The sequence below is a fragment of the Corylus avellana genome, chromosome ca9, assembly GCF_901000735.1.
Source record: "Corylus avellana chromosome ca9, CavTom2PMs-1.0".
NCBI classification, from domain to species: Eukaryota; Viridiplantae; Streptophyta; class Magnoliopsida; order Fagales; family Betulaceae; genus Corylus; species Corylus avellana.
In genome coordinates this window covers 22474090-22486878 of record NC_081549.1, presented here as the reverse complement: position 1 = coordinate 22486878, position 12789 = coordinate 22474090, and the positions used below count along the sequence as shown (strand labels likewise).

General features: G+C 37.1%; 1 protein-coding gene across 1 annotated transcript; it reads right to left on the bottom strand.

Moving 5' to 3' along the window:
- Positions 1-8785: 8785 nt before the first annotated feature.
- On the bottom strand, positions 8786-10493 carry LOC132191894 (cationic peroxidase 1-like). Its single transcript, XM_059607017.1, has 4 exons — positions 10222-10493; positions 9761-9943; positions 9504-9669; positions 8786-9382 (listed from the first exon to the last, which is right to left on the bottom strand). The coding sequence occupies exons 1-4, from the start codon at positions 10456-10458 to the stop codon at positions 8994-8996; spliced, it is 975 nt and encodes a 324-aa protein (XP_059463000.1). The 5' UTR covers positions 10459-10493; the 3' UTR covers positions 8786-8993.
- Positions 10494-12789: the final 2296 nt, after the last annotated feature.

The window sequence follows — 12789 nt, the reverse complement described above, 5'->3', positions numbered from 1 at the left end:
CTCAAATTTCCAATTAAGCTCTTTGTATACTTTAGATGTTAATTATTTAGATAAACTCAAGTTCTAAAGAACTCATTCATTTTTACAAAATTTTAGTTTTATATTGATAATTCTAAGTCTCTATATCTCTAGACCATATATTCATGAAGTTATAACTGTGAATATATATATATAAATGGTAATTTCAATTTTCAAGGTTTCTCTTTTTGAGTGAAAAAATTGTACGGAGGCCCAAAAAGAACATGAATATATTCATAACGAACCTGTTTGTGTTTCGGAAAGCTTCGATAATTTCTTACGTAGATAAACTTGTAGTTTGAGTTGAGTTAGGCCACAAAGCCACAGTGCTAGCTTATCTCCACTTAATTTCTCTCTAGTGGAAAAAAATAAAAAATAGAGAAACTTCACTTATTTCCAAATTATTTCACCTTTTGCAATGTTTTTCTAAAGTTCAAAAATTTGTAACGTTGATGTATGATGTGTCAGCCCTTTCCAATCGCCTCTTATTGTTACTGTTTTTGTTAACTCACATGGCTAATAAGTAAAATGTCTCTAAATATTTCTATGAAATTTATAAATATATAAATATAGCCTCAAGTAAAATGTTAAAAAAAAAATTCAAAAAAAAAATTCACCTTTATTCTTTTACTCAGCAAAATTCAATAATAATAATCTTAAATTTAATAATAATTTTAAAAATTACAACACATTTAAGAAAGGTCAATGCGAATAAGCTCAATGACAATACTAGTTCTCCTTCTAAGCTTCTAGCATTACTCTTGCTATTTTCATAAGGTAAAGGGGTGGAATGGTGGATTATGTATTTCTCGCACAGCAAATTAGCAATCGTGTTTGAAATCAAGGATGGCTGAGAATGCTGGTTTTCTGAATCTGAGCTGAGAAACCTTTTTCTCGCATAGTAGTCAAGTTTGAAAAACGCACGGATGGCTTCCAACACTGTGGCCGGGGCGGTGCCACACAGTGACATCGGCAATGAAAATATATTAAATTCAATACTTCTTGTAAGTTTTTGTTTAAGTTAATGGTCTAGTGTTAATTTTATATCACCGCTTTCTAAATTTAATTTTTTTATTTTTTTTTTCACGAATTATCTCATATCATTGATATGACAATATCAAATGGAACAAAATGTTCCATATACGGCCAAAGATACAATTTAAAATTTTCACAATTCAAACATTATCTATGACATACACAATAACATCTCGAACTATTATATATAAGACAATGAAAAGTCACCGTCTCAAACAATTTAAGATTTACAACAAATTAATTCTGACAAATTACGTCTCTATTCGCTGCCAAGTCCTTGATTCCTTGGCTCTCTCTCTCTCTCTCTCTCTCTCTCTCTCTTTTTTTTTTTTTTAATATCCGTTACTTGTGTTTTATCAATCGCAATCTCCTTCCCTGCCTTTACCATAGTGACAATTATTCTTTATGCTTAATAACTCCTCCATCATCTGTCTATGGTTTGCTCTAAAAAAATGAACCATAAGAAAACAAAAGATCAACCGGAAACCAATTCCGTTATTCTTCGAGGTTCGTGAAAACAAAACCTAAAAAAACGAATAAAACTTCACCCCATAAACTGCTACTAAAAACAAAATCCAGTGCGAATATATTCTTATTTTAAAACAACGAAAATACAATAACAAAACCCAACACACCCTCATGTGTTCCACGCGCTACTGCTGGCTAGCCATGTGCCACTAGAAAGCACCCTCATGAGGACCATTAACACACGCGCCCTGATCGATCTAAAGTGGAGGTGGGTAAAATGAGGGGCAAGGGGGAAGGAGAAAGGGGGCGGGGAGGAGGGAGTCGTAACTTCGTCCCCCTACTATGCTATGCTCTCTCTGCGCTACTCTCTTTCTAGGTTTTGACAGCTCACACGAAACTAGAATTAATAATATTTTATGTTAAATCTTGTAACAAAGACTAAAATTAGTATTTAACTTATATTCTACTAGATACAAAAGTTCATGGGTGTACATTGAGTGGTTGGCTGTAGTACTTTGCTAGACTGCTGCCATTGCTCAGATTTAGGGTGCATTTAACATTGCAATTTCATTGACAAAAAGTATAATTTTAAAAGAAATTACAAAAAATAAATTGTTTAGGATTGCGCTTTTAAAAAATGGCAATTTAAAAATGTGTAAAATCCCTGTTTTCAAATTCAAGGTAAGGATTTGTTTTTTTGAATACGCACAATTTTAAAGGTTAAACTGCGATTTTGCCAAAACGCTTAACTGTATTTTTAAAAATCACTATTTTAAAATCACAAACCCAAACAGATCCTTAATAAATATCAAAAATATTTTTGATATTTACTTTCTTGAATGAAAGAAAAAGAGATTCAATTCAATGATTGGTTTAGAGAATAGAGGATTTTTTTTTTTTTTTTAAGTAGATAATAGAGTATTGACTTGCAGCATCATAAAAACATTTTATAGTCCCACAAAGTTTATCTACTCATTTCTTTAAAATAAAAATAAAAAAATAAAAAATATATATATATATTGAAGTTGTTGAAACTTGAAAGTGACTACCTCCTTGAGAGGGTCGAAAAATACAAATCTTTCAAGTAAGTTCGATTTTTATTAACAAATATCTCTCTCTAGCTCGTTGGATTTTTATTAACAAATATCTCTCCCTCGGATTTATATTAACAAATCTCTCTCTCTCTCTCTCTCTCTCTCTCTTATTTAAACATCATATATGAATGCTTCTTTGCATTTTTGACATCTATTTTGTGTCGTCTATCTTCGTTGAATTGCCATACTCCATCCACTATTGCTTTACAAAAAGAAGGGACTAAGATGAAACTGCCCCAAAAAATTTATTGATTCGTTTTGTTTTGTTTTTTTTTTTAGCAGTGACTATTCGTTAGAGGTTTTGCTAATTAGAGACTTTGCAATTGACAAATCATGTCTTCTTTTGAGATTTCTGTAAGCCCTTTATTAAATGTGCTAAATAATATTTTTCATTTAGATAAATCATGTCTACTTGATGCTTACTTACGTACGTACCTGATCTTTAGATATTCTAATTCATCGAACTTAATTTTATTTTCTCAACCGTTTGCTTTTATTTTGAGTAAGCTTTTATGATTCACTTTGTTTTTCAGAAATCAAATGATATTGAAAAGCGTCTGAATTTTGTGAATAGAAGCGATAGTTTTACTTGTTGGGTAATTAGACGCCACTAATTCCTCTTCAGGATCTTGGGATCCAATCGGTCAAGAAAAACAACAATACACAAGTACGGTAAATAATATTTTACCAAAGATACAGCTCGGTATGTTCCCAGGTAAGATTGGAGGAGTCACACCGGTCTCACTTAAAATCCAATCTTTTCTCGACAGAACATACACGTGTACTTTTGATTAATACTATAAACACGCACAAACATACACAAGACAAGAAATTTATACGTGGTTCGGCCAATACTGCCTACATCCATCGAGTTGCAGAGATTTCACTACTTTGGGAGAAAATAACGGGGAGACTTTACAAGAGATATTTCAGAGAGAGATTGCACACAACTCTTCTATGTTGTGATCTGCAATTCTTATATGCCTAACACTAGACTTATCTCTCTATACCTTTTTTCTTTCAACCTTTCTTTCTTTTTCTCTCTCTATACTTTTCTTGTCTTAGCACTATGAAACAATGAAGCTTGATGCTCCTTATATAGGTATAGAAGGGTTGGTGAGAATGGTTGGTGAGAATGGTTGGTGGGAATGGTTGGTGCAACAACCATGTACTATTCATTCGACGGCTTGGTTGGTGCAACAACTTTTACTATTCCTTTGACGTCTTCTAGAAGATACTACCATAGTTTATTCATTTGACTCCATTTTTCAACAATCTCCCACTTGGAGTCTAATGAGTTTGAATCTCAACAATCTCCGCAATTCCCTCTTCTGCAACTCGTCCACTTGTCCTCAAGCTTGAAGACCAACTGAAGTTGAGCACAACTTCAGTTTCTCTATAGTAACTGATTTGGTTAACATGTCAGCTGGATTCTTGCTGCCTTGGATCTTCTCAAGTATCAACACCTCATCTTCTAGAAGTGATCTGACGAAATGATACCGAAGTCCAATGTGCTTGGTTCTTGAATGAAATGCTGAATTCTTTGCTAAGTGTATCGCACTCTGGCTATCACTATACAAAACATTCTTATCTTGTCTGAAACCCATTTCTGCCAACAATCCCTGTAACCAAATCATCTCTTTGCTTGCCTCAGTTACAGCCACGTACTCTGCCTCTGTAGTGGATAAAGCAACAACCTTCTGTATCTGCGAAATCCAACTTACTGCAGTAGTACCTACTGTGAAAACATATCCGGTAGTGCTCCTCCTATGATCTACCTCTCGAGCAAAGTCTGCATCTACAAACCCTTGTAGTTTTAGCTCGCCATTTCTGAAACATAGGCTTCTGTTAGTTGTACCTCGTAGATACCTTAGTATCCACTTCACTGCCACCCAGTGTTGCTTCCCAGGTTTTGACATGAATCTGCTCACAGCTCCCACTGCATGAGCTATATCTGGTCTCGTGCAAACCATGGCATACATCAAACTTCCAATGGCTGAGGCATATGGAACCTTAGCCATGAAGTCCTTCTCTTCTTCTGTCTTGGGGGACTGATCCTTGGATAGCCGAAAGTGACTAGCCAAGGGTGTGCTAACTGGCTTAGCATTACTCATGCTGAACCTTTTCAGAATACGGCCAATGTACTCCTCTTGAGACAACTGCAAAGTACCCATTTGCTTGTCCCTATTTATTCTCATCCCAAGAATTTGCTTCGCTGCGCCCAAATCCTTCATGTCGAACTCACTCGATAGTTGCTTCTTCAACTTCTGGATTTCATCCATATCCGAACTTGTTACTAACATGTCATCGACATATAGTAACAAAATAATGTAACTGGATTCAAACCTCTTGAAGTAACAACAATCGTCAGCGTTGCATTTGTTGTAGCCATGCCTCTGCATAAACCCATCAAACTTTTTGTACCATTGTCTTGGGGCTTGCTTCAGGCCGTACAAGCTTTTAGACAATTTGCACACAAGTTTCTCTTTTCCTTTGACTGGAAAACCCTCCGGTTGTTGCATGTAAATCTCCTCCTTTAAGTCTCCATGGAGGAAAGCAGTCTTCACATCTAACTGCTCTAGGTGCAACCCCTCTGCTGCAACAATGCTGAGAACTGAACGAATGGTATTCAGTTTCACAACCGGTGAGAAAATGTCGGTATAGTCAATTCCTTCTTTTTGCTGAAAGCCTTTGACCACCAATCTTGCCTTGTGTCTCTTGGAACCATCATGTTCCTCTTTGACTCTATATACCCATTTGTTGTGTAGAGTCTTCTTTCCCACGGGTAACTTAGCTAGCTCCCATGTCTTGTTAGAGATGAGAGACTTCATCTCATCCTTCATTGCAAGCTCCCACTTGCTCGAGTCCTCTACCTGACATGCTTCAGCATAGCATTCAGGTTCTCCACCATCTGTTAATAACAGAAAGTTCATGTACTTCCTGTTTGGTACATGTGGACGAGCTGACCTTCTAGGTGCAGGCGTAGGAGTTGGATCTTGTGGTGCTTGTTGTTCTGCAGTTTCTTCAGGCTGAGGATCCTCACCAACTTGTTGCACCGGACTACTTTCTGGAAGATCATCCAACTCAACATACATATGATCATCTTGTATTGGACTAGTAGGTTGTGCAGCACCTCTATCCTTGTACATCACCTTCTCATTGAAAACCACATCTCTACTTCGAATGATTTTCTTATTTTGGTCATCCCAGAGTCGATAACCAAACTCATCTCCTCCATATCCAATGAAGATGCACTTTAGTGACTTAGGGTCTAGCTTTCCCCTCACATGGTCACTAATGTGCGCATAAGCAATGCAACCAAAAACTTTTAACCATGAAAGATTTACCTTCTTTCCGCTCCATACCTCCTCCGGTATGCATTGCTCCAACGGCACTGATGGTCCTCGATTAATGAGGTAGGTTGCTGTGTTGATTGCTTCAGCCCAAAACTGCTTGGGTAGGCCTGACTGAATGCGCATGCTTCTGGCTCTTTCTGTCAGTGTTCGGTTCATCCTTTCTGCCACCCCGTTCTGCTGTGGGGTTCTTGGAACAGTCTGTTCTAAACGGATCCCATTCTCGAAACAGAACGTTTTGAACCCGGTGTCCTCGTACTCTCCACCGTTGTCAGATCTTAGCTTCTTGATCTTCAAGCCTGTCTCGTTCTCCACCATGGCCTTCCATTTCTTGAATACTTCGTACACCTCCGATTTCTGTCTCAAGAAATAAACCCATACCTTCCTGGAATGGTCATCAATGAAAGTCACAAAGTATGACTTTCCGCCAATGGACGAGACTGCAGCTGGCCCCCAGACATCTGTGTGAACTAGCTCCAGCTTCTCATTTCTAGGGTTCTGCCACCCGTTTTGAAACTCACCCGTTTCTGTTTGCCGAAAATGCAATTTTCACAAAAGTCGATATTAATCGACTTTAACATTGGTAGCTTCCCCAATGAGTGCAAAACTTTGAGCCCTTTTTCACTCATGTGCCCTAGCCTTTGGTGCCACAGATCTGCTTCAGCACTTGCATTCGCAACAGCAATAGTATCCCTCATATCTGTGGTCATATAGAGGGTACCAGTCTTTTCACCTTGAGCTATCATCATAGCCCCAAATGTGACCTTCCACTTACCTCCGTGGAAGTGAATGCCATGCCCTTCATCATCAAGCTGTCCCACAGAGATCAGATTCTTCTTCAGCTCTGGAACATGCCTGACTTTCTCCAACTTCCATACTGAATCTGCATGTATTCTAATCCGAACATTTCCCATGCCCACAACATCCAGCGCCGTACCATCAGCTAGATACACTTTCCCGAAATCTCCACTAACATAGTTTCCCAAGATTTCGCGTATCGCTGTTGTATGAAAGGAAGCCCCTGAGTCTAACACCCAAGAATCAAAGGGACTATCAACCGAGAGGATCAGGGCCTCTTGCGCTTCATCTGCCACCACGTTTGCAGTGTCGTTTGTTGCCTCCTTTTTCGGAGCTTTACATTGATTTTTGTAGTGACCCGTCTTGCCACAATTCCAACACTCAATAGTTTTTGAGCTGCTCTGGCTGTTGGAATTTCTTGGATACCTTGATTTTGACCTGCCGGCCCTTGATCTCGACCTTCCATGCCCGTTGCCACTGTTTGATCTTCTGCCTCTACTTTCCACATTCAAAGCAGATACGGAAGTGGACTTATCATCTGCCTTCTTCATGGTCGCATGAGAGATGATGTCTTGCACAATCTCATTGAACTTGAGAGTTGTCTTTCCAAACATGAGCGTGGTGACAAAATGCTCATAAGAATCTGGAAATGATGCAAGCAATAACAAGGCTCGATCTTCTTCACTGAATTGAACATCTATCCGATTCAAGTCGTTGATCAAAGCGTTGAAGATGTTGATATGCTTCATCACGTCCTCGCCTTCCTTCATCTCCAGTTTGAAGAGTTTCTTCTTGAGGAAGAGCTTATTTGACAAGGATTTCCCCAGATATATGGCTTCTAGCTTGTCCCACATATCTTTGGCAGAGATTGCTGATATCACATGATTTAACACATCATCTGTGATATACATCTCAATGGTAGAGATTGCCCGTTGATCGATATCTGACCACTCGGGGTCAGTCATGCCCTCCGGTCTTTCTTTTAAGGCAACTAGTAGCCTTTGTTGAATAAGAACGCCACGCATCCGCCTTTGCCATAAGCCAAAATTGATCTTCTCATCAAATGGCTTTATTTCAACTTTCATAGATCCGCCTGATCCATAATTTGGACTCCACTTCTTTGAACTGTCACTTGAAGAAGGAACTTCATGAGTGGTTTCGGGGGTTTCTTGAGACATCCTTCTTGTTGTATAAACTTGACGCTACTGCTCCCACTCGAACGGAACACGAACCGAGCTCTGATACCAATTGTTGGGTAATTAGACGCCACTAATTCCTCTTCAGGATCTTGGGATCCAATCGGTCAAGAAAAACAACAATACACAAGTACGGTAAATAATATTTTACCAAAGATACAGCTCGGTATGTTCCCAGGTAAGATTGGAGGAGTCACACCGGTCTCACTTAAAATCCAATCTTTCCTCGACAGAACATACACGTGTACTTTTGATTAGTACTATAAACACGCACAAACATACACAAGACAAGAAATTTATACGTGGTTCGGCCAATACTGCCTACATCCACCGAGTTGCAGAGATTTCACTACTTTGGGAGAAAATAACGGGGAGACTTTACAAGAGATATTTCAGAGAGAGATTGCACACAACTCTTCTATGTTGTGATCTGCAATTCTTATATGCCTAACACTAGACTTATCTCTCTATACCTTTTTTCTCTCAACCTTTCTTTCTTTTTCTCTCTCTATACTTTTCTTGTCTTAGCACTATGAAACAATGAAGCTTGATGCTCCTTATATAGGTATAGAAGGGTTGGTGAGAATGGTTGGTGAGAATGGTTGGTGGGAATGGTTGGTGCAACAACCATGTACTATTCATTCGACGGCTTGGTTGGTGCAACAACTTTTACTATTCCTTTGACGTCTTCTAGAAGATACTACCATAGTTTATTCATTTGACTCTATTTTTCAACATTACTAAGATATATCACAATTATACGCATTGACTGCGTTTTAACATTGCAATTTCTTCAAATTACACGTTTCAAATACGAAGTACACTTGGCAAGATTGTAATCTAATATATATATATATATATATATATAATTCATCATTCCACTTTGAGGAAAGATGCGGGGATATAAAATATAAGATTGTCAATATGTGACCTTAATTATTTTTTTTTTCCTGTAAGCAATCCGTGTCCTTCATATAATAATGAACGCCGTTATTCTTGAACATGCAGATGAATATCTCAAGTATGTTGACTTAGTTGATTGTCCTGCAGTTTTTTCTGATCTGGCCGTTGGTGCCGGTGAGTGGGCTAAGGTTCCCCATCTTTTTCATGGCGTTGGCGAAGTCTGCTCGAAAAATTGCCCTGTTGGCGATGTAACTATTGACTTGAGCGTTTGTGGAACCTCCTGTAGTAAAGAGTTGTTGATCCGAGTGCAACAGACCCTTATTATTTTTCAAGTTGGTGAAGTAAGCATTGTCAAAGGTATTTGGAGTTGTGACATCAAGAGGGGAAAGATTGTCGTCCCCTCCGGTGCTTGGACATTGCGATTGTAGTGATGTTTTGTACGTGGCGTCTATGTTGGTTTCGTTGTATGCCCTGGTCCGAAAGGCTATGCATCTGGCTTGGCCTAGTGAGTGAGATCCTGAACAAATTTACCAAGAAAACAATGGAGTTTGTTAAGATCGATCCTTTCATAATTTTTTTGGTAGAATTTGGATTTCAGATTAACCTTTTAAAATAAGTAGTGATTTGATTTAACATACCTGATAAAGCCACCATTTCTTTGGTAGTGAAACCCTTGTTTGAGAAGGCAGTGATCAGGCCAGCAAGATCCAGTGTTGGAGCAGGGAGGTCGGTATTAGCAGCACTTTGACTTGAGGTGGTGGAGTCTCTTCTACCCAATGGAACTGTCCAGGTCGGTCCACCCAGCTGAATTAATCAATTCAATATTATTATGAGGAAAATTGGACCTTATATAACGTAGAAATTAATTAATTGGAATTTTTCTTTTTTTTCTTACAGCGACAACAGAGTCCCTGGCGGCTACTGCTAAGATGTCAGCACAAGACACAATACCAGCGCATGCACTCTCCACTTGAGTTTTGATGGTGTCTATTACGTCGAATCCCCTTAGTGAATTAGCATTGGGCCCTGCTGATTTCTCTCCACTGCTACCATCCAACAGTACAGATGCATCACATCCCTGTTACAAGATTGTTATTCAAAATTGTTAACAAAAATTACAATGATAAAAAAACGCCTCTAAAAATATAAAAATATTATTCAACTTTATTCCACGTCAGAACACTTTTTTTTCTTTTTTCTTTTTTCTTTTGGGTAGACAATCACCACATGCACTGACACACACTGACACACACACAGAGACACAACTCAACGCATGCAGACATTTGTAGATAAGATAATGATTAGGAAGGAAGAAAAAAAAAAGGAGGAATAAGTGAGAGAGATAAGATGACTTGCTTGAACGAAGCAGTCATGAAAATGAAGACGGAGCAACGATGCGCCCATGCGTGCCTCTTTACCCACAGCAGAGACAACAGCTGATTTAATGGTGGAAAGGGCTGTAGGGCAGGATTTGTCGTAGAAAGTAGAGGATAACTGGGCAGAGGCCATTCCCACAACAAGTGAGAATAAAAGGAAGAGTACTAATTTTGTGGTTGTGGGAATGGAAGGGGTGGAACTATGGGAATTAGCCATGACTAATGATTTCCTAAGAAGAAGAAGAAGAAGGTTTTGGCTTTGCTGCGTGGTTTAGGCAGAAGGGTTGTGGTGTATTTATATACGTGCTCTACCATTGACTCTTAAACAATTTTCTCATGCATTGTCTGAGTCAACGTTGTGAGCTAAAAGAATACAAAATACAATAAAAATGTGTATAATACATATATCAAGGATTCAAGGGAGACGGTGGTGAGTGGTGAGGCGGTGTCTTCTTGTGTAATTTGTTTTAAGTTAGTGGGTCGATAGAAGGGTGGGTTCATGGGTGGATCTACTAGATCCAGTGGGTTGGCTGGCATTTGCTACAAATTTGACTGGTCGTCACCCCTTTCATCATTTCCCGGAAGATACTTCCACTTCTCACACTTTGTAAAGAATATGCCCATTTTGGATATTTTCTTCCCAGAAAGAAAAAAGTGATTCAATTCAATGATTAGTTTAGAGAACATAGTTTAAGTAGAAAATCGAGTATTGACTTGTAATATATATCTTAAAACAAAACCAACAAAAAAAAAATGATTATATTGATTTGTAATTAATTAGTTTTTTATGGTATGTAAAAATAATAAACAAGTATCGACTTTCATCCAACTCCATTCGTTTTTTAAAAAAATTTACTAATTCAATGGTACGTGAATTTTAAAAAAGAGCAAAAGTTGAAGAAATAGCATGCCTCCATAACGGAATGTGTCACTCGTAATAAAAAATACATAACTATATAAAAATTAAAATTAAAATAAAATAAAAAAGCTGAGAGAGTGAGAGGTGGGTGGAGAAAAAGTTCTTGCAAATAATGTACATGTCTATTCTATTACAATAAAGAGATATATATATTAGTCAATATAACTTTGGTGGTAGTCATTTTCGTGGCGTGATCTGCTCTACGAATTCTATAATATTGTTTCCAATGATTCAATTAAAGTATGAAAAGTATCACCGAAGAAAGTGGATCTCTATGCTTTAGGCAAAAACGTGTCGGCGCCAAAAAGACAATTAAGTTGATGAATTCAGGCACCACTGGGCACTGGGGCTGGCCAATGGCCCACTGCATTATTTTATAATTTTCTATATTAATTGGTCTTCGTTTTATAACGGAAAGAAAAGGATAGCAAAGGTTTCAACTGCTTAAAAGTAAAATACTTCCCTTCTAAGCCACCCTTATACCAAATCGACGAATTCCGAAGGTTTTGTCAAAAGAATGTGAGTATTTTCGTGCCATTTAAAGATTTTAAATAATGTAGCATAATTTATACCATTAAATATAATAACATAAATTTTTAATTATGAAATGACTAGAAACAGTCTTCATTAGACTTATGCCTGCCGGCCGTTTTAGGGACAAAATGGATTTTAATTATGAACGGATATATATATATATATCCTGCATAATAAATGCACTTACACATTATAAATGAAATTTTTAGGTTAAATTATTAACATAATCTCAACTCTTTTTTCTTCTCAATATTTGTAATTTTAAGTTTAATTTAGTAGAATAGAAAAAAAATCACAAACCTAAACTAGCCATATATCAATTAGATTAACTTGAACAATTTCAGACTTTGGCTGAATTTTCTATATATATATATATATATATATATATATATATATAAATGATTGAGTTTAATAAAGAAGAAATTGGAAACAATGACTTCTGGTACGTAGCTAGCTTTGATCTGATTCGAGTGGGGTATATGTACGTGGAAATTGGGTGATCACTATTAATCTGATTCAGATGATCAAAAGTAGATTCAACGAATATTGAAAATGAAATGAAAAGGACCCCGAACTTATCTACAATACATTGTTTGTAATATCTTTCTAGTTTTGTTAGCTGTTTTGGAACTACTGTTTAATGGGTCAATCGCTTATTAATTTCAGTGTGTTCGTGTCGATGGTCAATTAAGTTGATTTGGATAATGCGAAGTGATAAGGAGCCAAACAAATAAACTTAGAAAAAATTTTAAACTGACGTGGCAAGAGTTTTTAAATTAAAAAAATGTAATTCTCTTTCCCTTGCCTTTCACTCACGGTCTGCCACGTCAATTTGAAAATTTTTTTAGGTTCATTTGTTTGACTCCCTAGCACTCCCTTAGATAATTAAACACACAATATAATAAATGTAATAAAAAAATATTTTTTTAGGATAAATTTCACTTAATTCTCTTAAATTTTCATCTCTTTTATAATTATCCCCTAAAATTTAAAAACTTTCAATTTAACATATCAAATACTTGCTTTAGCATTTCTTTGTAAAGTGTACGTTTATAATGTTTTCTTAATGAAAGTTACTCATTGATTATAAAAAAT

What these genes read in the sequence shown, in the direction of transcription:
- LOC132191894 (XM_059607017.1), bottom strand. Translation starts at nt 10,458, where the DNA reads ATGGCTAATTCCCATAGTTCCACCCCTTCCATTCCCACAACCACAAAA. An exon ending in TTCATGACTGCTTCGTTCAA is followed by an intron (nt 9,944 to 10,221) that starts GCAAGTCATCTT and finishes ATCTTGTAACAG; the next exon opens with GGATGTGATGCATCTGTACT. An exon ending in CCAGGGACTCTGTTGTCGCT is followed by an intron (nt 9,670 to 9,760) that starts GTAAGAAAAAAA and finishes TGATTAATTCAG; the next exon opens with CTGGGTGGACCGACCTGGAC.